This window comes from Sciurus vulgaris, assembly GCF_902686455.1.
Source record: "Sciurus vulgaris genome assembly, chromosome: 10".
Lineage (NCBI taxonomy): Eukaryota > Metazoa > Chordata > Mammalia > Rodentia > Sciuridae > Sciurus > Sciurus vulgaris.
In genome coordinates this window covers 63,637,474-63,665,339 of record NC_136470.1, presented here as the reverse complement: position 1 = coordinate 63,665,339, position 27,866 = coordinate 63,637,474, and the positions used below count along the sequence as shown (strand labels likewise).

The 27,866-nt window shown below is 38.2% G+C and overlaps 1 protein-coding gene across 4 annotated transcripts in view; it reads left to right on the top strand.

Annotated features, from left to right (window-relative positions):
- CFAP44 (cilia and flagella associated protein 44) overlaps positions 1-27,866 on the top strand; it is a 158,639-nt gene that overhangs the window by 64,699 nt on the left and 66,074 nt on the right. For all 4 annotated transcript variants that reach the window (XM_079155381.1, XM_079155380.1, XM_079155382.1 and 1 more), the window contains 8 exons: positions 4,425-4,580; positions 4,895-4,942; positions 5,521-5,620; positions 6,169-6,263; positions 9,833-10,042; positions 10,883-10,993; positions 12,162-12,323; positions 13,299-13,529. In XM_079155381.1, coding sequence (XP_079011507.1) covers positions 4,425-4,580; positions 4,895-4,942; positions 5,521-5,620; positions 6,169-6,263; positions 9,833-10,042; positions 10,883-10,993; positions 12,162-12,323; positions 13,299-13,529 — 1,113 coding nt within the window. The remainder of the gene's footprint in view (positions 1-4,424; positions 4,581-4,894; positions 4,943-5,520; positions 5,621-6,168; positions 6,264-9,832; positions 10,043-10,882; positions 10,994-12,161; positions 12,324-13,298; positions 13,530-27,866) is intronic.

The following is a 27,866-nucleotide window of genomic DNA, read 5'->3' as shown; positions in this document are numbered from 1 at the left end:
CCCTGCCGCGCTCCTCCTCCTCCTACTCCTCCAGGCAGGCCCCGGTGTTCAGAAGTGGTCTGAGTCCAAGCAGCTCGCCACGCAGCCCTCCTCTGGCAACCGCCTGTAGCTCTGGTGCAGTCACTCCCAATCCAAGCGGCCACGCTCCTCCTCCTCCTCGTCCTCAGGGCAGGCCCCGGTGTTCAGAAGCAGTCGCTCTAAGTCCAAACAACTCGCCGCGCAGCTTCTCCTCTGGCAATTGCCTGTAGCTCTGGTGCAGTCACTCCCAATCCAAGCGGCCACGCTCCTCCTCCTCCTCCTCAGGGCAGGCCCCGGTGTCCTGTGTCCACACAGCTCTCACTGCTCCTCCCCTAGGCAGCCTCCGTAGCCCCAGTGGTGGCTCTGACTCCCAGCGCTGTGCTGAGCGGCCTCCTCTCCGATGCTCCCAGTTGTCTGAGTTCACTGCTCCAGCGGGGGGAGGGGTGTCTCGCCGGCAGCTCTACTTCACAAAGTTCCCTGTGTTCCGGGACTACTGCCCCATCCGGGACGCCTCCCCAATGGGAGAGACTCACCCGGCTGCTTTGAGTTGGTCCCAAGTCTCTCAATTTCTCCTCTTTTGAATCCTGAGTCCTGGAGCAACATGAAATGCAGCCACTCTCTAGGCCACCATCTTGAAAAACCCTATTTCTGGCTTTTAATTTGATTTTGTTTCTCTTCTGACTATTCCTTTAGTGTAGTTCCTCCCTTTGCTGGTTTTCACCTTTTTTTTTGTTTTGTTTTTTACTTCATTCTCATGGAATATTTTGTTGAGAATGTTCTGTAGTGCAGGCTTTCTAATTGTGAATTGTTTTACTTTTTTTCATCATGGAAGATTATTTCATTTTCAAATCTGAAACTTAATTTTGCTGGATATAAAATTCTTGGTTGGCATCCATTTCCTTTCAGAGTTTGAAGTATGTTGTTCCATGACCTCCTAGCTTTGAGGGTCTAGGTTGAGACATCAGTTGAGATCTGAATTGGTTTTCCCCTGTACATAATTTGCTTTTTTTTCTCTCATGGTCTTTAAGATTTTTTTCGTATATTGTATTTTAGTCATTTTCATTATAATGTGTCTTGGTGTGGGTCTGCTGTAGTTTTGTACATTTGGGGTCCTGTAAGCCTCCTGTATTTAGTTTTCCATTTCATTCTTTAGATTTGGGAAATTTTATGATATTATGTCATTGAAAAGATTTTGTATTCCTTTGGTTTGTATTTCTGCTCCTTCTTCTATCCTGATAACTCTTAAATTTGGTCTTTTCATGTTATTCTATAATTCTTGGATGTTCTATTCATGACTTCTTATCATTTTCTCTGCATGGTCAACTTTATTTTCAATATTAAATATATTTTCTTCATTGTCTGAGGTTCTGTCTTCCAAATGGTTTTGTCTGTTTAATTCCATTAAATTTGTAATTTGATTTATTGATTTCTTCATTTCAAGGATTTCTGTTTGTTTTGTTTTTTTTTCACAATCTCTAACTCTTTTTTGAAGCGATCTTTCACTTCCTGTATTTTCTCTTTGATTTCACTCTTTTAACCATCCTTTACTCTGCAGATCAGATTAACTATGTACATTCTAAACTCCTTCTTGGACATTTCTTCTATTGTGTTATCAGTGGCTTCTTGTATTGAGGCATCTTGGTTTGTTTGTGGCATTTTCCCCCTTGTTTTTTCATGTTTCTTGTGTGTTTTCCCATCTAGTTGAATGGAGCTGAGGCAATACAGATTCTACTCTGTAGACCTACATTGTCACTGAAGATTTTCAGTATCCCACTTTTAAAATAGAGACCAATCTCAACAACACCCAGTGCAAACAATATATAGTCTCTAATCTAATAGCTCCCAGCAAGGCATCCACTGCCCTCTCACTATCAACAACAATGATGAATTCAATCACTGTCCACAATAAAAATAGAAAATTTGCCAAACTGATTTGCAATCTCAAATAGTGGACAAAAAAAGAACAGAAACAGTGCAGGACATGGTGTTCGTGAGGGAGAAAGAGAGAAGCCAGAAGCAAAAATCCACAGGAAGAGTAGAAGAGGAACCAACAGAGATTGACTGTTGGGTGGAGAAAAGTTAAAAAGGAAATCCAGGAAGACAGACAAACGAGAGGAAGAATACATATAAAGAGAAGGAAAAAAAATATATATATAAGAATATACAGAATATACAGCAGAACTACAAAACACCAGGCATATATCACTGTCTTCAGCAAACTAATGAACCCAAAACTCCCTACTCCAAATATGGGGGAGAGAGATGCCAGAGAAGAAAAATTAAAATAAAATAAATCTTGATGGAAAATTGAACAACTGTCTCTGCCAGTGTCCAAAAGCTTCTCAGCCCTTTTTCTGACTTCCCACAAGACTGCCTGACCCAGAGAGGCCCTGGCAGACCCAGTCACTGTCTCACCACTCTGGGCCTCAGATGTTCTGGATTCAGTCATGTTGCAATCCCAAAATCTCAATGTCACTGGAATTTGGAGAGAGACCTCTAGGGATGAGCAATCCTGAGAGATAGTAACTAGATGGCGGCAACCCACACTTCCAGGAGGAAGACCCCAGCTGCAGCCAAACCCATAGGCATTCCAACACTGAAGCTCCAGGTCCTGGCCGGTGTCCCCAGACAGGGGCAGCTGCAATCCAAGATGGCAGTGGCAGCAAACCCACCAGCATCCCAAACAAACCCCAGCTCTAGCCAGTGTCTCAGAATGGATGTGACCCAGTGCAACAAACCTGGAATCTCCCTGGCCATGGACCTCTGGGCAGTGGTGGAAGTGGTAGTAGCAGGAGTTGGTGGCAGCAGGCAGGGGGTCAGCAGCAGCTGCAGACATCAGTGGTGTTGGCAGCAGTCAGGGGACTGTGGCAGCAGCAGTGATATTGGCAGCGGCTATGGCTGCAGCAGCAACAGCACCCAGAGAGGAGACCTCCAGGTGACCTCCAGGGAGTGGCAGTGGCTTTGGCGGCAGCAGTGGCAGAAGTGTAGGTGGCAGCCGGGTGTCTGAGGCAGCATCCAGGGTAGCAGACCTCCAGGGGACGGAGACTGTGGACAATGTCAACAGCAGCTGCTGCACCTGGAGATAAGACCTCCTGTTATGCCATCTCGAAAACCCTCATTTCTAAACTTTTCAAAACCTACCCTCATACCTTCAGTTCTTCAAACTGCAAATCTCTACCTCTTATCCTGTAGGGAAAACCCATCCCAATGACCATCGATTTGTCTGCTCCTAGAATCTAGCCTTTTCCACCCAACCAAGCTAATCCATGGGACAATAACAATCTTCCAGGAGTTACTTTCCTGAAGTTTGGGTCTAGGATAACATGGCAGAGTATATGAACAGATCCGTCTGGGGCCAGGGTTGGCTTTTAACAGAAAACTTCTGAGTCTCTGCCATCCATGGTGAAGTGAGACAGTGCTCCTTCATCCTTCCTGTGGTATTCTGGACTCTTCTCCCAAGGAGAAACTATCCTTATCTGAGATTATAGAGTATAAATTAGTATTACAGAAGAGAAACATTTTCTTTAAAAAGTTTTTTATTGGCTCATAATAATTTTAGAGAGTAATGGATTTCATTGTGACATTTCTTACATGCACATCACATAATTTGATCAATTTCATTCCCCAGTACCTCCTATTGCCCTCTCTTTTTCTTCCCCTTGACCACATTCTTCTACCCTACAGGTCTCACTTCTATCTTTATGAGATTCCCCCCCACCTTTTTTTTTTTTTTTTATCTTTCTTCTCTTTAGCATTCACATGTGAGAGAAAACATGTGACTCTTGACTTTCTGAGTTTGACTTATTTCATGTAGTATGATGCTCTCCAGTTCCATCATTTTCCTGCTGATAGCATAATTTTGTTCTTTTTTATGGTTGAATGAAACTCCATTGGGTTTATGTACACCACATTTTCTTTAAGGAATGGAAACATTTTTTAATGGAGCCATCATTTAAATCTGTTTTCTCAGTTTATAATTAAGATAGTACTTGAATCACTAAGCAAAAGAGTATATTTCCCCTTCCAGGGGCCTTGTGGTATGTGTAAAACAAGGCTCACTAAAATGACTTGCTGAAAAACTGAATCATTTACTTTTTATGGACACTTTTTAAAAAGAAAGACCTAATAGAAACCTTCCAATATAGCTCCTTTTAGAGAAATTAAAATTTTTATGTAAGATAGTACTTTCTCACTAATCTCTATACATACAAAAGTGTAATAAAATGACTTTTTGTACCTCAGTTCAGAATAAAATCCCAGAGGTCAGGTTTTGGTGGTATTATAATTACTCCTACTCATTGTTAATTTTCATGAAACAAAAATTACTTTTGCATAAAGTTATAACTTCTTCTGGCTTAGAAATTAAGGAAAGTACTGATTGACTATTTTCTTATTAATTTTACAAGATATGGGACTTTGAGACAATTGACACTGCTGATATTATAGATGATACTGGATTACTGGAGATTGAGCCTATTAATGAACTTCAAGTAGATAAAAATGTCAATCTCTTTTCTCTGATAAAAATAAATACACCTGGATATAACTTGTGGTTGGCTCAGGTAAGTTGCATTGTTCTCTCTGGGGTTTTAAAAGTTACCAGGACATAAAATTAAAAGAATAGTATAATTGATCATCTAGACTAGATGTCCTTTTAACTATAAGTATTATGAGATTGCTTTGCTTATTGTGTGATTGTATTGTAAAGTATATACAAGTTGCTGTTATTAAATGCCAATCACATTTTATAATATATGTAAGCTTTTGATATTATTGTTTGTCCTTACTTTAACTAAAGCATAGGAGGAAAGTTTTTTAATTTGATGAAAAGTTCAAAATGAAAAAATATAACACATTTAAGTGCTTAATTTTTTAGGATTCCAATGGAGCCATATGGAAGCTTGACCTTAGTTTTTCCAATATTGTAAGTTGCCCATTTCTCTCCTACCTTATAAAGTAAAAATCTTTGTTATTCATTGAAAGATACCTTATATTTCTCCAATTTGATCATTATTTCAATAAAAAATCTAATAAATATAAAATACTTTTGGAGAATTCTCTTTCTCTCTTGTTATGATTTTTACACTAAAAAAAAAGATCTCATAGCCAAATTTGTCCAAAACGTAGCAAAGAGAAAGCCTAGCATTATGCAGTATTTATTTTGTAAATATGTGGGATTTTCATTTATATTATGTCATGTGATGCTCACAGCTACCTTCTTTAGTAGGCAGGTAGTAGTCATCATTTCATTTGATGGAAAAGGCAACTGGCATTTGAAATAACTTACGTAAAATCACAGTCATTAGAACAAAACCAGGACTCCATCTGGTTTTCCTAATTTCGGAGTACAGTGCTCTTTCTAACTGGTTATAATTTTTCTCATTTCTATTCAAATAAAATCAGACATGTGTAAAAGAATTCTATTTGCATTGCTATGAACCTGACCTTAACTTCTACGACACCCTGTCTTTGGCATCTACTAAGCTGTTTGTCTGTCCTCAGACCCATGATCCAGAACGCCTCTTCTCCTTCCACTCTGAAGCTATTGAAGCCGTGGCTACGTCCCCTCTCACTTACCTCATGGCCACGACTGCCTTGGACTGTAAGTGGGAACTCTTAATAATATATCTGGCCTTATTTTGTTTTCAGTGTGACTTTTTATGTGTGTTTGATTGAAAACATCTGAGAATCTGCCTTTGGGAAAAGTTTCCCCCTTTGGGAATGCAAGCGAGGTAGGTCGCTGTGGAGGGGAGAGGGTACGAAAGTCATTGTGAGAAATCAAAGACTCGAGCTCTTGAAAGGTCCTGAAAATGCCGTTCATTTTGATATGATCCGCATGCATGTGCTTCCGGGTCTTTCCATCACCTTTCTTCTTGTTGGTTTTATGGCAGATCGATGTGGACTGTCCAAGGTGAGACCACTCCATCAGGCAGCCATCGTCATCTTCTTTACTATTCACGTCTATGAACTACCTGCATGAGGGTGGACAAGGAAATTTTTTAATAATGAAAGAAGGGTTGTTGAATTACCACTTTATTTAGTTATTTATGAAATCTCCTGTTATAATACTCAACATGTGAAAAGTGAGCCCAGATATTTAAAGAAATATTCCGTGTATAATCTGTTTCTTTTAAAACTATCTCTCTATAGGTTCTGTTCGAATCTATGATTTTGCTAGCAAAAATTCTTTGGCTCAGATGAAATTCAAACAAGGAGGTACTGCCCTCACCTGGGTACCCCGAATAGTAAGTTTGCTATTATAATGAACTTGTACCATATTCCATTACTAAATACATCATTGCAATTTTGTGGGAAGACGGGTAGTTCTGACTCAGAATTTTAGAGAAGAATGAAAGTGTTGTTAGTTTATTTTACTCAGAACATGAGGGAAATCATATCATGATTTCACTATTTTTATAGAGTTGGTCCTACTTTGAATGAAAATGGTATTTTTATGCCAAATGCAATTTAGTAACAGTTCTATGTGGTGAGGTAATTACCCAACGGATCTTTGTGTATCCACCTGCCTTTGATTTCATTCATCCTATTAATAATTCTAGACTGTCTACAATGTGCCAGGCTTTGTTCTAGGTTCTGGGAATAAAATAGTGAACCAAAAGATAAAAATACTTGCCTTCATGAACTTTTAGTCTTTAGTGGGAGGGAGGCAGAGACAGATTATACACCAAATAATAAGTAAAGTACATGTTCTTTTATATGATAACAACTATGGGGAAAATATTGCCAGGGATAGGGAGTTATTACAGTTACCTACCACTGTGGGATATAATACCCCAAAATGTGAGGTCATAAAATAATACTTGTTTTAATTTGCTTACATGCTGTTTGGATTGGAAATTCACACAGGTGGCAGCAGGGACGTACTGTCTTGACTTCTGAGTCTGAGGTCTCATCTGGGAGGATTTGATGGGGCCTGGAATAATCTACAGGCTTCTTGATCACAAGGCTGGCACCTGGGTTGGATGAATTGAAGACTGGACTAAGCTGAGATTGTCACAGGAGGATTTTCCTAATAGCCTATCCATGTGACTTACACTTCATCACAGCCTGGGAGCCTCATGGGACTCACTCACATTTATTTATTTATTTATTTATTTGCACTAGGGATTAACCCAGGGTACTTTACACTGAGCTACATCCCCAGCCCTTTTTATTTTTTACTTTAAGACAAGGTCTTTCTAAGTTGATGAGGGTTTCGCTAATTTGCTGAGACTACTCTTGAACTTGCAATCCTTCTGTCTCAACCTCCCAAACTTCAGGGATATAGGCATGTACCACCATGCCCACCATAACACACCCTTCTTGCATGGTGACCCAGGGCTCCAAGAGATCGTTTTCCAACAAACAAGGCAGAAACTGACGGCCTTTTATGATCGAGTCCCAAAAGTCAAAATACTTCTACTATGCTTAGTTGGCTAAAGTGGTCACATAGTTACAAGGCCCACCCAGTTTCAAAAGAAGGGGACTTTCAACCTTATCTCTTCATAGGAAGCATGTCAGAGTATTCTCAACCTTGCTTTAAAATGCCATGAAAATATTTTGGAAAAACTGAGCATGGTGGCACACGCCTGTAATTCCTGAGACTTGGGAGGCTAAGATAGGAGGATCGCAATTTCAAGGCTAGCCTCAGCAACTTAGTGAGGCCCTAAACAATTTAGCAAGACCCTGTCTCAGCAATAAAAATTAAAAAGGGCTGGGGATATGGCTCAGTGTTAAAGCACCCCTGGGCCTGGGTTAAATCCCTGGTATAAAAAAAACAACAACATATATTGGGGAAGGTTTAATCCTTACTCTTTTGGAGTTGAAATCAAAGAGAAAATGTTCCAGTCCCAAGTTAAATAGACAGATGACTAGAATGGAGGGGAATGTTATGATGATATCAAAATCTGAAAAAAGAACTTAGGCCAGTACAATGGTGAGGTTGGAATGAGATCAAGTGACAGAGCACTAGGATTTGTAGGCCTGGCCCACACTTTCCCGCAGCCTATTTATAGAGTCTCTAAATATAGTCCATGTCCTTGATTTATATATTCAGAAAGTTGTGTGATGTTCATAGGAGTTTCCTTTTTAACTTTTTATCTAAGTAATGATCATACAGATGTTATGCTCAAATTGAAATTTCTTTTCTGCATATCTACCCCTTTGCCTTCTGGAAGACTTCACATTATTCTTGATGACATGGATCAGATCCACAGTATCTCCTCATGGTTTTCTGTGAACACACCTTCAAGTAAAGCTAGGTCTTCCTTCCTCTGTGAGTTTTCCCCTCTTACATCATTTATTACAACATGTTAAACTTATTGGCTTTATTGTCTGTCTTTCCTACTAGACTTTTTAGTGTGACCACCATACCTTATTCCTCTTTGTACCTCCAGTGCCTCTACAGTCACTAGTACATTTAGATACTGAGTAAATGTTTGTTGAATGGAGTACAGGTTTCTTACTCCTAATACTCTTATAATTGCCTGACCTCAGGAATGGTCACACCACTCTAAAAGATGCCTAGGCTTTTGCCCTTCTCCTCAATGCCCTCCAAGACAGGAGATTTAGTACATACAGACATTACTGGATTTATATCTCTAGCTCAGAATTTTCCTCTAAGTTGCAGACTAAATGTCATCTCCATTTTGAGATCTTAAGGGGACCTCAAACTCACAATATCCAAGATGAAATTCATGATCTTATGCTCAAGCCCAGTCATCCCTCCCTCCACAACATTAGGAACAACAAAACACACACACACACACACACACACACACACACACACTCCTAGCTCTCTTCCAATATTTTCTGTCTCAGTAAATTCTACTATCAGTCATCCCTGACACCTTCCTCTGCCTTATTCCCCATATCCAGTCATCACCAAATAGGGCAATCATATTGCTTTCTGAAATATATCCACATACCTCTTTCTCTACTATACTACCTCAGACCCTGTGGCCACCACTGTTCTCCTGGAGTACAGTAGCCACCTCTTAAAATGCCTTCCCAAAGGTTTCCTTGTACACTATCTGGACCATCTTACATCTGTTTTCCACACTACAACTTAGATGAAATTTTAAAAACAATCTGAGCACACCACCTCAGTCCTATAATCCCTAACTACAAACTTTTTGACAACTTCGCATTACTGTTTAGACATGAGATACGATTTATTTGTCATGTAAGCTATTTCATAACCTGGTACCTGCCTGTCTTCCACTCTAGCCTCTTGTGGAAGCCCTGCTTCCTCACTCCAGTCTGTTGTAGTCCAACTATAACTTCACTGAGTTATGTTCTTTTTGTGACCAGAACCTTTGTGCAAGTTATAGAGTCAGGAGTTCTTGTCCCACCTCCATGTATCTAGTTAATTCCTGAGTACCCTTCAAATCTCAGCTCTCCTGTCTCTTCCTTACAGAAGACTTCCATCTAGGTCAGCTTTCTTTGTTATATGTTCTCAGAGAGTATGTTTCTCTTGTTTAGCACTTACTTCAGTTCATATTTCATGAGAATTTGTGTGATGACATTAAATTCTGAAACCAGGGATTGAGTCTATTTATGTTCACCGTTGAGTCACTGGTGATAGTGGCCTTGCATGTGGCAGGCACTCTGCTGTTTGCTCACTGAAGCTTGCATTGCTGTCATTTCCCCTTCTTATGGCCCTTAGTGATAGAGGTTACCTGAAAGTGGTTTGAGAAGTTGCCAGTGGGCAGCCGATGTAAATCACCCAAATCCAAATGAAACATAAACTTACTGTTATGTAGTACACATTTCTTAACTAAATTCAGGTCCTGTGCATGCAAATTTTTTTCAGGTAAGCTACTCTGGAGCACAAATTGTTGTAGGATTTGAAGATGGGGTTGTTCGAATTCTTGAACTTTATGATCCAAAAGGGCTCACAATTTTTGCAGGACGGAAAAAAGTTCCAGATGTCGATATTTATTTGAGACAGGTTTTCAAACCCCATACTGCTCAAGTCACTGCGTTAGCTTATGAACGTGATGCAGAAGTTCTAGCCACAGGGGTAAGCTGAAGATTTCCCTCCTGTTTCCTATTGAAAGATCAAAGTTAACCTTGCTTATAAGTCTACCTACTTGATTGTGCCTTACTGAAATTAGTTATCTAAGAATATAGTTATAGTTTATTTTCCTTGTATTCATGTTCTTTCAGTATACTCTGTATAACATTTAAGATATTCTTGCCAAGTTATAAGCCTTACTCAATTTAGTCCTATATTTATTTTAAATGAACAGAAAATTTCAACTTCTAGATGTATTATTTATAAATCAGAATTTTATAGTGTGGGTACATTCTTAAATGGAATTACCATAGCCGAGTGTGTGGCTTAGTGGTAGAGCACTTGCCCAACATTCACAAGGCCCTGGGTTCAGTCTCCAGTATTGCAAGAACAACATAGTTGAACTGCCATAAATGAAGAGAATAGCTCAAAGAGTTTTTCATGCATTAAAATGTGATCAGGGATGGGGTTGTGGCTCAGTAGTACAGTGCTTACCTGGCAAGTGTGAGGCACTGGGTTTGATTCTCAGCACCACATATAAATAAGTAAATAAAAAAAAAGGTCCATCAACACCTAATAAAAATATTTTTAAAATGATGTGACCATATGCATTATAGAAGTTTTTGTGAATTGATACAAGTGTGGTAATCAAAATTTCAGAGCCAGATACTAGAACACATGGGGAGACAAAGCAAATATTTGAAGAATTACTTCAGAATAATCTGAGATATATGACCATTGTATGTATAAATATTCAGTGTATATAACATATACCATTAAATGCCATTCATGTTCTATGAACTAGATTTCATAGTAATATAAATTTGTTGGGTGTACCTCTCTTAGAGTAAAGATCACACCGTCTTTTTCTTTGAAGTGGAAAAGGATTATAAACCAATTGGTTTTATCAACACCCCTGGACCTGTTTGTCAGCTAATATGGTCTTCAGTCTTACATGTAAGTATTTTTCCTCAAGTTTAAATCTCAATTACTACATGGGTTGTAATCAGCATTTTTGTTGCTGTGACCAAAAGACCCAACAAGAACAATTTGAGGAGGAAAAGTTCATTTTGGGGTCCAAGGTCTCAGAGGTCTCAGTTCATAGAAGGCTGACTCCATTCCTCAGGGCTCAAGGTGAGGCAGAACATCATGGTGGAAAGGTGTGGCAGAAGAGAGCAGCTGAACATTGCACCAGGAAGCAAAGAGAGCCCAAGATCAGCTCACAAAATATATACCCAAAGGCATGCCCCTCCCATGACCCACCTCCTCCAGTCACACCCTACCCCTCTACAGTCACTACTCAGTTAATCCCTATGAGGGGACTAGTGTACTGATTAGGTTAAGGTTTTCATAACCCAATCCACTCATCTCTAAACTTTCTTGCATTGCCTCACACAGGAGCTTTGGGGGCATCTCATATCTAACCAAAGCAACATAGTGAAGTTATCTTGTAGCTAGAGAACAGTGGGTGGAATTATTAGCCCTGCCCCTTGGTTATCCTATGAGGGCCCAGGAATATGTGACAGAAAGTTCAAATGGCTTGGTTGGTTGAGCATCATTCAGGACTTCTCTGCTCTCCTCACCACCTCCTTCTCTTCCTTAATTAAGTGTCCAGGTCTTGTTATAGTTAGGATGTGAGGTGTCCTCCAAAAGCTCACATGTGAGACAATGCAGGAAGGTTCAGAGGAGAAATGTTTGGGTTATGAAAACCTTAACCTAATCAGCACACTAATCCCCTTGTAGGGATTAACTGAGTAGCGACTGTAGAGAGGTAGGGTGTGACTGGAGGAGGTGGGTCGTGGGGGGGCATGCCTTTGGGGTATATATTTTGTCCCTAATGAGTGGAGTTCTCTGCTTCCGTTAGGTAGGTTAGCCTACCCTTCTGTCATGACTGATGTTTTGTGTCACCTCAGACCCAGAGCTATGGAATCTGTTAACCAGGGACTGAACCTCTGAAACCATGAGCCAAAAGAAACTTTTCCTCTTCTAATTTTTCTTGGAGAGGCTTTTGGTCACAAAGACAAAAATATGACTAAAACATCAAATGCCAAGTGTACTTAGATGTAGCTGTTTTTAAAAGAAATTTCCTAAGTGTAAAATGACTTGTTTAATCTTTATTTTTTAGCCTGACAGTACTTTACTGATTCTCTGTGAGAATGGCTATGTTCTTGAAGCTCCATGTCCAACCATCAAGGAAGAAGAGGACGATCGTGATGTAGTTTCCTATGAAATCAGTGATATGTGCTTAAAATGTTTCCATTTCACAAGTGTCAAATCTAAGATTCTGGTATGCGATATTCTTGAAGCATTATCTCCTAATATTTTCTCTCTCATTAGGATATAAACTATCCTGTAAGAAGTGCTGGGGGAATACAAAGAAAATGGAAGCACACCCTGACCTTAAGGAGCTTATAATCTGGTAGGGAAGCAGCTAGAGAGGGTAGTAGTGAATAGACACCGAAATGAAAGTGGTGTCTACTAGATGGAAGATGCTGATGTAAGAGTGGGAAGAGTGGGAGGAGGTCAAATGCAGCTGCACGGAAGTGACCTTTAGTACTTAGAAGGCAGGAAGAATTTTGAAAAGTTGAAATGGAGAGGGTGACGTTGAAGAGTGGGCGAACACTTTGAAGGAAGGCAGAATTGTGAGTGCTTTTAGTGTTTTCAGGAGATGAAGAATGGGCTGGTACAATGAAGGAATACAGTGTGTGGAGGGATATGGTAGAAGTCTGTGCCCAGAGAGCCTGGAGCTCCTTAAATGCCAGCCAAGACATTTCAATTTAGATCATTGGGATCGTTGTGAGTGTTGAGGAGGATATTGATGTGGCAGGGTCACATGAATTAGGAAGATAATACTGAGGGACGAACAAAAGAAAGACAAAAGATGGGAAGGAGGGACACTAGTGTTGGGGGCTTTTTCAATGACTGGTTTATATACAATGAGGACTAAATCACAGTATTACTAAAGCTGGAAATAACTTTCTTGGTGGACTGTCTTAATCCATTTTTGTCCTGCATTGATAGTAACAGGCTCTGAGAGAAAACTATTTACACCCTCTGTTAGGAGAAAATTACAAAGTAATTTCTATACACCAACAATGGGGGTTAAAAGAATACTCCCACGATGATTATTTTTAAATGTTATTGCTTGTCACATCAGAGCTGAGTCTTTCTAGAACCCTATCTGCCTTCTATTTTCTTTGTCATTCTTTCTTAATAGTGTGTCACAGTTGTTTTGATATCTATCTCATGTCTCTTTTAAAAGAGATCAATAGAAATTGAAAAGAGAGAAAAGCAAAAGGAGTTGAAGGCAAAGGAAAGGGAAGCAAGGAGGAAGAAGCTAATAGAAGAGATGGGAGAAGATGCAGAAAAAGAATTACAGGAAGAGGAGGAAGAAGAGGAAGAGGAGCCATTGCCTGAAATCTTTATCCCACCAAACCCCTCTCCCATCCTCTGTGGCTTCTACTCTGGGCCAGGGAAGTTCTGGGTTTCCTTGGTGAGTAACAATGTAATAATTTTTACCTCTGCCATATTCCAATCTAGTTTATAATTAACTTAATTGCAGGGAACATTCCTCAAGCTTATTTGACAACAGTCACTGACAGCATGGTTTAAATAAACCTAACAGTCTGGACAGAGAAACTGAGGAAATGGTAAAGACTTGCCATGGATTGTAGGCCTTTGCAGTTACTGAGGCCGAGCTACAAGCTGAGGGGAAGCCTCGCTCAGCAGGCATCGCAGCAAGCTGTGATGTGAGTTCCCCGCGCTGCCTCGCCTCTTGCTGTGTGCTGGAGCTTGCCCTTCCCCAGTCCTTTGTCTCAGACTTGTTTCCAGACAGAATCACTTAGGGACACTTGATTTGTTTACATTAGTATGATGTATAGCTTCCCTATAGGCTGGTTCTGTTACGTTTTAACAAGCATCTTAACCTGATTGGATAATGTGCCTATACATGTCTTGTACAATCGTAAGTAAGATTAGATCTGTGCCTTCCCAGCCTGGTCTCCGATGTCTGTGTTTACTGGGAGGCATCGCTGTGGGACCTCTTTTCAGATAACGACACATCACCAAATTTTTACTATCTTATTCATATGTTGTTTTTATTTATTAACTTCTATTAAAGTTGTGGGTTTTGGTAAATGAATGTTAGCTCCACTGTTTTAATATATCTTAACATCTCTTTTATATGTTTACTTTTTATATCTGCTATTTTCTGTGACAGACATACATGTTTAAGGCAGGTCAAAGGGAAGAAGGGTCAAAGATAGAAGGGCAAAGCGTTAAGGGATTTTCAAGCTGAGTCTGTTGTTTTTCACTTTTAAAAATAGTAGGTATCATGATAGCACTAGCCAAGAATTTTGCTGACATCACTTACAACTATGCTGTATGGCATATGGAAGTGTATAAATATGAATATTTTTTCTGTCTTTTAAAAAAATTGTTGTAATTAGTTATACATAACAGTAGAATGCACTTTGATACATCATTCATAAATGGAGCATAACTTCTTAAACTTCTGGTTGTACAGAATGTAGAATTACATTGACCATGTAGTCATATATGCACATAGGGTAATAATGTCATATTCTTCCTACTTAATAAATAAAAACAACATATAAATAGAATATTATTCTTCCTACTCCTCTCCCCTACCTTCATTCCCCTCTACCTAATCCAAAGTAACTATTTCCCCCTAGGCACCCTCCCTTGTGAATTACCATCTGCATATCAGAGAAAACATTTGGCCTTTTGGGATGTTTTTTGGGATCCAGATCCATCCATTTACCTCAAATGTTATAATTTCATTCTTCTTTAAGGCTGAGTAGTATTCCATTATGTATATATACCACATTTTCTTTATTTTTATTTTTTTATTGTAAACAAATGGGATACATGTTGTTTCTCTGTTTGTACATGGCATAAAGGCATACCATTTGTGTAATCAAAAATTTACATAGAGTAATGTTGTTTGATTCATTCTGTTATTTTTTTCCCTTCCCCCCACCCTTCCCACCCCTCTTTTCCCTCTATACAGTCCTTCCTTCCTCCATTCTTACCCCCCTCCCTAACCCCAACTCTAACCCTAACACTAACCATTCCCTCCCCCCATTATGTGTCATCATCCACTTATTAGCGATATCATTCGACCTTTGGTTTTTTGAGATTGGCTTATCTCACTTAGCATGATATTCTCCAATTTCATCGATTTACCTGCAAATGCCATAATTTTATCATTCTTTATGGCTGAGTAATATTCCATTGTATATATATATATATATATATATATACCACAGTTTCTTTATCCATTCATCAATTGAAGGACATCTAGGTTGGTTCCACAGTCTGGCTATTATGAATTGAGCAGCTATGAACATTGATGTGGCTGTATCTCTGTAGTATGCTGATTTTAAGTCCTTTGGATATAGGCCAAGGAGTGGGATAGCTGGGTCAAATGGTGGTTCCATTCCAAGTTTTCTAAGGAATCTCCACACTGCTTTCCAGAGTGGCTGCACTAATTTGCAGCCCCACCAGCAATGTATGAGTGTACCTTTCTCCCCACATCCTCGCCAACACCTGTTGTTGCTTGTATTCTTGATAATTGCCATTCTAATTGGTGTGAGATGGAATCTTAGGGTGGTTTTGATTTGCATTTCTCTTATTACTAGAGATGTTGAACATTTTTCCATATGTTTGTTGATTGCTTGTACATCTTCTTCTGTGAAGTGTCTATTCATTTCCTTAGCCCATTTGTCGACTGGATTATTTGAATTCTTGGAGTAGAGTTTTTTGAGTTCTTTATAGATTCTGGAGATTAGTGCTCTATCTGAAGTATGATTGGCAAAGATATTCTCCCACTCTGTAGGCTCTTTCTTCGCATTGCTGATAGTTTCCTTTGCCGAGAGAAAGCTTTTTAGTTTAATCTATCCCAGTTATTGATTCTTGCTTTTATTTCTTGTGCTATGGGAGTCCTGTTAAGGAAGTCTGGTCCTAAGCCGACATGTTGAAGATCTGGACCTACTTTTTCTTCTATAATCTGCAGGGTCTCTGGTCTGATTCCAAGGTCCTTAATCCATTTTGAATTTAGTTTCGTGCAGGGTGAGAGATAGGGGTTTAGTTTCATTCTGTTGCATATGGATTTCCAGTTTTCCCAGCACCATTTGTTGAAGAGGCTATCTTTTCTCCATTGCATATTTTTGGCCCCTTTGTCTAGTATGAGAAAATTGTATTTATTTGGGTTTGTGTCCGTGTCCTCTATTCTGTACCATTGATCTACCTTTCTATTTTGGTACCAATACCATGCTGTTTTTGTTACTATTGCTTTGTAGTAGAGTTGAAGATCTGGTATTGCAATACCCCCTGTTTCACTCTTCCTGCTAAGGATTTCCTTAGCTATTCTGGGTTTCTTATTCTTCCAGATGAATTTCATAATTGCTTGCTCTATTTCTGTAAGGTACATCATTGGGATTTTAATTGGAATTGCATTGAATCTGTATAGCACTTTAGGTAGTATGGCCATTTTGACAATATTAATTCTTCCTATCCAAGAACTTAGGAGATCTTTCCACCTTCTAAGGTTTTCTTTAATTTCTTTCTTTAGTGTTGTATAGTTCTCATTGTAGAGGTCTTTCAACTTTTTTGTGAGATTGATTTCCAAGTATTTTATTTTTTTCGATGCTATTGTGAATGGGGTAGTTTTCCTAACTTCTCTTTCTGAAGATTCATCACTTATGTATAAAAATGCATTGTGTTTATGAGCATTGATCTTGTAACCTGCTACTTTACTGAATTCACTTATGAGTTCTAAAAGTCTTCTGGTGGAATTTCCAGGTTCCTCTAAATATATAATCATGTCATCAGTGAACAGGGATAGTTTGAGTTCTTCTTTTCCAATTCGTATCCCTTTAATTTCTTTGGTTTGTCTAATTGCTCTGGCTAGAGTCTCAAGAACGATGTTGAATAGAAGTGGTGAAAGAGGGCATCCCTGCCTTGTTCCAGTTTTTAGGGGGAATGCTTTCAGTTTTTCACCATTTAGAATGATATTAGCCATGGGCTTAGCATAAATGGCCTTTACGATGTTAAGAAATGTTCCCACTATCCCTATTTTTTCTAGTACCACATTTTCTTTATTCATTCATCGTTGAAGGGTATCTAGGTTGGTTCCATAGTTTAGCTATTGTGAGTGGAGCTGCTATAAACATTGATGTGACTGTGTCATTGTAGTATGCTGTTCGTAAGTCCTTTGGGTAGAAATTGAGGAGTGGGATAGCTGGGTCAAATGGTGGTTCCATTTCAAGTTTTCTGTGGAATCTCCATATTGCTTGCCATAGTGGCTGCACCAATCTGCAGTCCCACCAGCAATGTATGAGTGTACCTTTTTCTCACCAACACTTATTATTGCTTGTATTTTTAAAATTTTTTTAAGTTTTGTTTATTTTTCATACATGTATATAGGGTAATAATGTCTGTCACATTCTACCATCCTTCCCATCCCCAACACCCCAACCCCTCCCTTCACTCCCCTCTGCACAATCCAAAGTTCTTTTATTCTTCCCTACTTCCCACCACACTATGGATTAGCATCTGCTTATGACATTTGGCCTTTCATTTTTTGGAATTGGCTTATTTCACTTAGCATGATATCCTCTAGTTCCATCTACCTGCAAATGCCATAATTTCATTCTTCTTTAAGACTGAGTAATATTTCATTGTGTATATGTACCACATTTTCTTTATCCATTCATTGTTGAAGGGTATCTAGGTTGGTTCCATAGTTTAGCAATTTTGAGTGCAGCTGCTACAAACATTGATGTGACTGTGTCATTGTAGTATGCTGTTCGTAAGTCCTTTGGGTAGAAACTGAGGAGTGGGAGAACTGGGCCAAATGGTGGTTCCATTCCAAATTTTCTGAGGAATCTCCATACTGTTTTCCATTGCACCAATCTGCAGTCCCACCAGCAATGTATGAGTGTCCCTTTTTCCCTACGTCCTTGCCAAAACTTATTATTGCTTGTATACTTGATACTTGCCATTCGGACTGGGGTGAGATGAAATCTTAGTTTTGATTTGCATTTCTTCAATTGCAAGAGAAGATGAATATTTTTTCATATGTCCATTGATCTTCTGTGAAGTATTTGTTCAGTTCCTTAGCCCATTTATTGATTGGGTTATTTATTTTTTTGGTGATCAGTTTTTTGAGTTCTTTATATATATCCTGGAGATTAGTGCTCTATTTGAGGTACGAGTGGTAGGTAGAGGGTGAGCAGTGGGTGGCAGTCTTACAGAGAAATAGTTATTTCCTCTGCTTGAATCCCAAGCCACAGAGCGACAAGGAATGCAGCCTCCCTCTAGTCTGCCATCTTGAATCAGATCTGTATATCAAGCCTAGTCTTTTGAGGAAACTTCATGCTGATTTCCATAGTGGTTGTATAATTTACAATCCCACTAACAGTGTAGAAGTGTTCCTTTTTCAGTGTTTATTATTGTTTGTGTTCTTGGTGGCTGCCTTTCTGACTGATATGAGATGAAATCTCAGTGTAGTTTTGATTTGCATTTCCTTAAATTGATAATGATGTTGAACATTTTTTTTCATATGTTTATTGGCCATTTGTATTTCTTATTTTGAGAAGTGTCTGTTTAATTCATATGCCCATTTGTTAATTGGGGGATTTTTTTGGTGTTTTTTTGACTTCTTTATATATTCTAACTACTAATCCTCTATCAGAAGAGTAATTAGCAAAGATTTTCTCCCATTTTGTAGGTTCTTTCTTCACATTCTCAATTGTTTCCTTTGCTATGTAGAAACTTTTTAATTTGATGACATCTCACTTATTAACTTGGCATTATTTCCTGAGCTTTAGGAGTTCTATTAAGAAAGTCATTGCCTATATCTTTACTCTGGGGTGTTTGGACCCTATGTTTTATTTTAGGAGTTACATAGTTTCTGGTCTAATTCCTAGGTCTTTCATCCACTTTGAGTTGATTTTTGTGCAGGGCGAGAGATAAGGGTCTAGTTTCATTCTTCTACAGATGGATTAGCAGTTTTTGTTAAAAAGACAGTCTATTCTCCAATGTATGTTTTTGGCACCTTTGTCAAGGATCAGATGACTGTAGATGTGTGCATTTGTCTTGTGTTCTGTTGGTCTATGTGTCTGTTTTTATGCCAGAACCATGCAGTTTTTGTTAACTATAGTTCCATTGTATAATTTGAAGTCAGGTATTATTGTGCCTCTAGCATTGCTTTTTTGAAAAAATTTTCTTTGACTATTCTGGCTCTTTTATTCTTCCAAATGAAGTTCAGGACTGCTTTCACTAGTTCTGTGAAGAATGTCATTGGTATTTTGATGAGAATTTCATTGAATCTATTTTGCTTTTGGTAATATGACCATTTTATCAATATTAATTGTGCCAATTCATGAATGTGGGAAGTCTTTCCATATTCTTCTGTCTTCTTTGTTTTCTTTCTTCAATGTTCTATAGTTTTCATTGTAGAGAGAGGTCTTTAACCTTCTTTGTTAGATTTAGTCTTAGTTTTTTTTTTTTTAGGCTGTTTTGAATAGAATTGTTTCATTCATTGTTGATATATAGGAAAAGCTATTGATTTTTTCTGTGTTGATTTTGTAACTTACCACTTTGCCAAATTTGTTTATTAACTCTAATAGTCTTTTGATAGAGCTTTTTATATCCTATCATTTTAGACCATATCATCTGCAGTGATAATTTGACATCTTCCTTTTCTATTTTTAGCCCTTTAAATTTTCTTCTCTTGCCTAGTTGCTCTGGCTAGAATTTCTAGTACTATATTAAACGAGAGTGGTAAGAGTGGTCATCCTTGTCTTGTTCCAGATTTTAAAAGAAATGTTTTCAGTTTTTCCCCATTTACTATGAGGTTGGTTTGGGGTTTTTCATTTATAGCTTTTATGATGCTGAGGTAGATTCCCTCTATCCTTAGTTTTTTTAGTGTTTTTTTATCGTGAGTGGGTGCTGAATTTTGTTAAGTGCTTTCTCTGCATCTATTGAGATGACTAAGTGATTTTTGTCCTTAATTCTATTTATGTGATGAATTATATTTATTGATTTGCATATGTTAAACCATTCTTGCATCCCTGGGATAAAACTACCTTGGTCATAATATACAATCTTCTTAGTATGTTATTGTATATGATTTGCTAATGTTTTATTTAGGATTTTATTTTATTTTATTATTTTATTTTATGTTTTTTGGGGGTGCTGGGGATCGAACCCAGGGCCTTGTGCTTACAAGACAAGCACTCTACCGACTGAGCTATCTTCCCAGCCCCTTATTTAGGATTTTTACATCTAAGTTCATCATTGGTCCATAGTTTTCTTCCCTTAATGTGTCCTTATCTTATTTTGATATGATTTTGATACTGGTTTCATAGAATGAATTTGAAAGTGTCCCATCCCTTTTTATTTCATGAAATAATTTGAGGAGCATTGGGATTATTTCTTCTTTAAGGGTCTGTTAGAATTCAGTGGAGAATTCATCTGGTCCTAGGCTTTCCTTTATTGGAAGTCTTTTTATTACTGCTACTATCTCATTGCTAGTTTCTCTAGGTTTTCTGGGTCCTCTTGGTTCAAATTTGGCAGGTCATATGTGTCTAGAAATTTATCCATTTCTTCTAGGTTTTCCAATTTATTGGAGTATAAGTTTTGTAAACAGTCTCTAATGATCCTCTGCTTTTCCATGATGTCTGTGCTGACTTCTCTTTTTTCATTTCTAATATTATTACTTTGTTTTCTCTCTTTTTCTTTGGGTTAGCTTGGCTAAGGGCTCATCAATCTTGTTTATGTTTTCAAATAACCAACTCTTTATTTTATTGATCATTGTATTGACTTTTAATTCTCAATTTCATTGATTTCAGCTCTGATCTTAATTATTTGCTTCCATTTACTGGTTTTGGAATTGGTTTGTTCTTTTTCAAGGGTCTTGAAATACATCATTAGGCTGTTTATTTGGAATCTTTCTGATTTTCTTGCAACACCCATCATTATAAACCTTCTTCTTGGAACTGCCTTTGCAGTGTCCCAGAGGTTCTATGCTGTTGCATTACTATTTACAGTGAGTGACCTGCATGGCTGAACCTGAGAAACTGGCGAGGGGTGAGGGGGATTGAAGAAATCACACACACACACACCATACACACACACACACACACACACACACACACACACACACACACACACACACACACATATTGAGAAGAGAGCTGGGCTCAGGTGAAACACTGCATGCTGATGGGGAAACACTGATTAAAGAACTGTTCCAGCAAGTTTATTTATGTATGGTCTCATAATCAAAAAGTTAAAGATTATAATGGCATTATTCCTTGTGCACAAGAAAGTTGTAGGACTGGAAACATTTATGCAGCTTTTTCACTGTTGCAACGTGCAATGTTAGGAGCTTTGTGCGGGACTCAAGAAGCCTATCCTCTAAAGTTACAGTTAAGCAGGCAGGCTCAGGAGTAGCAGTGCTACTATCTCATTGCTAGTCTTTCTAGGTTTTCTGCGTCCTCTTGGTTCAAATTTGGCAGGTCATATGTGTCTAGAAATTTATCCATTGTAACATTGAAACATTGTAGTTATCTTGCTCTGTTCAGAATCCTCTGTTCTGGTTTCTGTCCCTGGGAGCTGGCCTTTGAACTCAAAAGTTATGAACTAAAGAATTTCATGGCACAGAATTCTCCCTATTAACTGAGGCCACCATGAACTGGACAGTTTTCAATCAGCAGAGACCACAGAGAAATTCCTAGGAGCAGCATCAACTCTGTCCAGGGATCAGTTCAAGCAATGATTCATTCTCTGCTCTTGACAACTATTCTCATTTAAGTCTAAGAATTTTTAAATTTCTCCCCTGATTTCTCCTATCACCTATTTGTTATTCAAAAAGTGTATTGTTCAGTCTCTGTGCATTTATATAGTTTCCGTATGGTTTTGTCACATTGATTTCTAATTTTATTCTATTCTGACTTGATAAGATTAATGGAATTACATTAATTTTTTTTTTTTTTTTGTATTTCCTAAGAGTTGTTTTGTAGTCTAAAATAGAGTCCCTTTTGGACAAGTTTCCAGAGCTATTGAGAAGAAAGTATATTCATCTGTTGTTGGATAAAATATTCTGTTAAGTCCATTTGATTTATAGTAGTTTTCAGGTCCAAAGAATCTTTACTAAGTTCATGTCTGGATGACTTACCTATTGGTGAGATAGATGTGTTGAAATTACCTAGTAATTTTGTACTGGGGTCTATCTGAGGCTTTAATATGAGTTGTTGCATCCATGTTTGGGGCATAAATATTTGCTATCACTATCTTCTTGTTGGATTGTTCTCTTTATCAGTATGAAGTGACATTCTTTATTTCTTCTGATTAATTTTGGTTCAACATCTGCTTTGTCAGAGAGTAGTGACTCCTGCTTGCTTTTGATATATCAAAATTTCATCCTTTAAAAATGTGGTACATATACACAATGGAATATTTATTACTCAGCCTTAAAGAAGAATGAAATTAAAGCATTTACAGGTAAATGGGTGGAACTGGATACTACCATGCTAAGTGAAACAAGTAATCCCTTAAACCCAAAGTCAAATGTTCTCTCTGGTATGTGGATGCTGACTCACAATAGGGAGAAGTGGAGATTCGTCAGATTGGATAGAGGGGAGTGGGTGAAGGGAGGGGGTTGGGAATGGGAAAGTCAGTAGAGTGAATCAGAGATAACTTTCCTATGTTCATATATGAATACATGACCAGTGTATCTGCACATCATGTACAACCACAGAATGGGAAGTAATACTCCATGTATGTATGATACGTAAAAGTAATTCTACTGTCATGTATAACTAAAAGGAACAACAACAACAAAAAAAATTAAAGATCATCCTTTCATTTTAGCCTGTGGCTATCTTTGCCTTTAAGGTGAGTCTCTTGCAAGTAACATATAGTTAGATCTTGTTTTTCAATCCCTTCTGCCAGCCTATGTCTTTTTTTTTTTTTTTTTGTACCAGGGCTTAAACCCAACTGAGTCATATCCCTAGCCCCCTCCCCCAACCTCTTTTTTCTTTTTCTTTCTTTTTTTAAGACAGGGTCTTGCCAAGTTGCTTAGGGCCTTGCTAAATTGCTGAGGCTGGCTTCTTTGAACTTGAAATCCTCCTGCCTCAGCCTCTTGACCTCCTGGCTAGCCTATGTCTTTTAATTGGAGAGTTGAGATTGTTTATGTTCCATGTTGTTTTGGATAGATGTTTATTAATTCCTGCCATTTTGATTTATTTCTAATGTTTAATTTTGGTCCTTTTTTCCACTTGCTTAGCTACTTTTCAAATGAGATTTGTTCATTTTTGAGTTCTGGGTTTGTTTTTGATTTCTTCTGTGTGGAATATTTATTTCAGTAAGTTCTCTAGTGCTGATTTAGTAGTGAGGAATTCTTTTAGTTTCTGCTTATCTTGGAAAGTTTTTATTTCTTTTTCAATTTTGAAGGATAGCTTTGCTGAATGTAGCCATCTTGATTGACATTCTCTTTCAGGACTTGGGACACATCAGTCCAAGTTGTCCTGGCTTTTAGAGTTTGTGCTAAGAAATCAGAAGTAATTCTAATTGTCTTGCCTCTAAATGTGACCTGATGTTTTTCTCTTGGGGTTTTAAAAATTTTATCCTTGTTCTATATGTTAGGCATTTAAAATTTTAATATTATTGAAAGGTTCTTTTTTTTTTTTTTAATCCTGTTTATTTAGGATTCTGAATGCATCCTGTATCTGGATATCTATCTAATTTTCAAATTTGGATATTTTTTTATTATTTCTCTGAAGAGTTTATCTATTCCATTAGCCTGCATCTCACAATCCTCTTCAATTCCAATTATTTTAAAATTTTGCCTCTTAGTGTTTTCCCAGAGTTCTTGTATAATTTGATGATAGTTTCTTATTTTTTTTTTTCTTTAGTGCTGTTAGAATGTTCCAGCGTAGCCATTTTGTCTTTCAGTTCTGAGATTTTTATCTTCAGCACGGTCTACTCTGTTAGAGAGACTTTCAACTGAACATTTTATTTGATTTATTGTGTCTTCCATCTCTAAGATTTTTGTTTAGTTCTTTTTAAGTATCTCTATCTCCTTACTGAATTTCTCATTCATATCTTATATGGACTTTCTTAATTCATTCAGTTATTTTTCTGTGTGCTCTTAAAATTCATTGACCATTTTTATAATGATTTTTTTGAATTCTTTTTTTGATATTTTATCTACTTCAATATCTTTGGGATCAGTTGCTGGTGAATTATGAACTTTAGGAGGTGTTGTGTTACCTTGTGTTTTGATATTTCTTGTATTCCTGTGTTGGGTTTTTTGCATCAGTGAGAATGAATTTCTCTTCCACTCTCATGTGTAGGCCTTTTTTAGGGCACGACTTTCTCTTGCCAAAGTATCCTAGAGTGATCCAAACTGAAACCTCTCATAGGTGTGTTATCCATAGCCTTTGTGTTAATTCTTTGTTTTGTCTGTGATAGTGGATGTCTGTGTGTCAGACCTGAGGGCCCACCCCTAGATGTTCCCACTTGGAATCTGGTTGTTAGTTTGAGTTTTAGTCTCTTCTACTCTTTGTATTGAAGTAGAGCTGAAGTTTGAGTGCCATTTGTGTGTGGAGTAAGGTGCACTGTCTTTTGACAGAGTTTAGTTTAGCAGCAGAGTCTCTACCCAGAAATTTGTAGTGTCCCTGTAGGTTTCCAACACCTCACAGAAAAGGAAGAAATAAAAAATAGCAACAGCTGATACGAATCTCATATACAGCATTAAAATAAACACCTGGTTCCTTCTATGACATGTACTACACTAACTACCAGAAAAACAGGAATGGTGGGGTCAGCAACGGCTAGCAGAAAAAGCAATAAGTATCCCTGAACTAGATCTGGCATTAAAGCAAGCAGCAGTTGTCAACTGTGTCCCCACAGTACTAATAATTACAACACCATACATTGTGGGAGCAGGAGTTATATAAACCAATTAGTTCTAAAAATGATAAAAATGCAGTTCATTAAGAGAAAAGAAAAAATGATAGAAAGGTAGAAGAGAGTTTATGTTCAACATGTGAATAGAGAGAATTCAGAAGAGATATAGTAGGTGATGTTTATGAGAAAGGAGAAAAATAGGAAGAATAAAGTAAATTGAGAGAGAAAGAGGAGAATTTGGCTGTTAGCAGAAGAAAAATGGAAAGAAAGAGAAACTAACAAACAAAAACAAAATAAACAAGAACCCTAACCCTCAAAACACAAGGCAAAGAAAAATAACTACATTTAAAAATGCTAAAAATGAGAAAAAATTGAGCAAATATGTATATGTATGCCCATTAACCAATCAGCATAGAAAGAATGCACAAAGACAGAAAAAATAAGTATAAATGAAAAATGAAATAATCCTCTCCACTGAGGTGATCAAAGGAGTCTACAAGAATGGATGGTCACTGTCTATGTCCTACTGTCTTTTCCATTTCTGAGAGAGTAAGGACTGGGGGTTGTTAACTCCTTCCTCTTTTTGTTTGTTCACTGAGCTGCCAGTTGGAGTGGCCTAACAGAAGCTGGTTGAGATAGCTCTCAGCTTCCCTTCTCCCTATGTGTGAGGTAGGATAGAATGGGAAGTACTGTCAATTGAAGTTATGTCTGCCAAGACCTGATCAATGCACGCCCTGGGTGGGGCTGCTACAGAGTCCTATGGGAGGAGTTGCAGTGTTTGGGGCTTAGGTCTAACCAGGACTTAGGACCTTTGTTGTGTTGTATCTGTTCTGGAGAGATTAGATCAACATATCCCTATGGCCTAGCAGTTGCTGATCTTTGCGGGAATCTGGATTTCAGGAGCCTGCCAGGAATTCTATTCATGAGACAAGGGAGCCAATCCTTTATCAATGCTGTTGTCCACCATCACGGCCTCCCAAGGCTTAATCCCTGAATGTTTTCATACCCAGCTGTTCAGATTCCCTGCCCTCCTCAGCTGGTCATGAGAGCTGGGGACTCACAAAAAAGTAAGTTGGGGGCTCCCCTTCATTTTTTGGATTTGAATTCCTCTGGGCAAAATATTCTCTGTGCCTACATCATTCATGTTCTGCTAAGAAAGCTCTAGGCCACACATTGGGCACTTGTGGGAGAGTATGACGGTTTTTGCTAGGATCTCCCAGGCTCCAGCAGCAGAGACTCAAGATGATCTCCTCAGGATGGTTCCTGCCTCAGCTCTCTGCTCTCCAGTTGAAAAATCCAGAACACCTTTAAATACTGTTCATGATGCATCCTCTGGATCAGCTGAATTCAGGCTGCTTTTCTGATCTGTGGATTTTTCCTTATCAAATTTGTCCATTGTTTTTCTCTCTGAGCTGTCCCTCCCCTCTGTGGTGAACCACTGCCACTGGTGGTATGGTAACTGGCCTGGCTCCAATATATTCTTTTTTTGCTCCATGCTCCCGAATTTCTAAGTCTCTGTTCAATATTTCTGATATTTTGACTGTCTAATATTAAGTTTAGCAAAACCCCTCTTTTACCTACCTCACTAAGAAGCAGTACTTACTAAGAAGCAATACTCACTGAGAAGCAGTAATCACTGAGAAGTAGTACTCACTGAGAAGCAGTAATCACTGAGAAGCAGTACTCAATGAGAAGTAGTACTCCTATTGCTTGAATCCTGGACCAGGAATCAACTAAGAATGTAGCCTTCCTCTAATACACCATCTTGAATCTCTTTCCCTCTCTTCCTCCCTCTCTCTCCCTCCCTCCTTCCTTCCTTCCCTCCTTCCTTCCTCCCTCCCTCCCTCCCTCCCTCCCTCCCTCCCTCCCTTCCTTCCTTCCTTCCTTCCTTCCTTCCTTCCTTCCTTCCTTCCTTCCTTCCTTTTCTTCCTTTCTTCTCTGTGCTAGGAATTGAACCCAGGGACTTGTGCTTGGGAAGTAGGTGCTGTACCACTAAGCTACATTCCCAACCCCAACTTTAAACCACACTTGCCCCGTGTAAACCTAATTACTTCCATTATAGTAAATGAGACAACTGTTCATCCAGTTACCAGACCAAAACCCCAAGGGTTATTAAGGATTCTTCTCTTTGTGTTACCTGTTGATATCCATACAACAAAAGTATATTTCTTAGAAATGTTACATGTTTAAGCTCTTTAAAAAATAATGTAGAATAATCTCTGTCCTTTAAAATAAGATACCATATCTGTTCACATTTAATATAATTACTGAATGCTTAAATCGATCACATTGCTAACTTATTGCTGTTTGTCATACTAATTCTTTCTTTTTTTTTGCCATCAATGAAAGATTAGGTAGATATATCTCAAGTTTTCTTCCTCTCCTAGGTGATCAGTTATATACTCTTTTATTATTCTTTCAGTGGTAGGTCTGAAGATCATAATATGAATTTGGTTTAATAAGTTTAATATAAATTTATTCTTTTATCAGTTCCATATCTTAGAGCATTTTAACATATATTCTCCCCAGTTCCTACTCTGTTTTTTTGTTGTTGTTGTTCAGTGGTTTATTTTTTCCTTTTTTTAAAATTTTATTGTAAACAAATGGGATACATATTGTTTTTGATTGTACATGGAGTAAAAGCACACCATTTGCGTAATCATACATTTACATAGGGTAATGATGTTTGATTCATTCTGTTATTTTTTCCCCTCCCCCATCCCTCCCACCCCTCTTTTCCCTCTATACAGTCCCTCCTTCCTCCATTCTTGCCCCGCTCCCACCCCCCATTATGTGTCATCATCTGCTTATCAGTGAGATCACTCATCCTTTGTTTTTTTGAGATTGGCTTATCTCACTTAGCATGATATTCTCCAATTTCATCCAT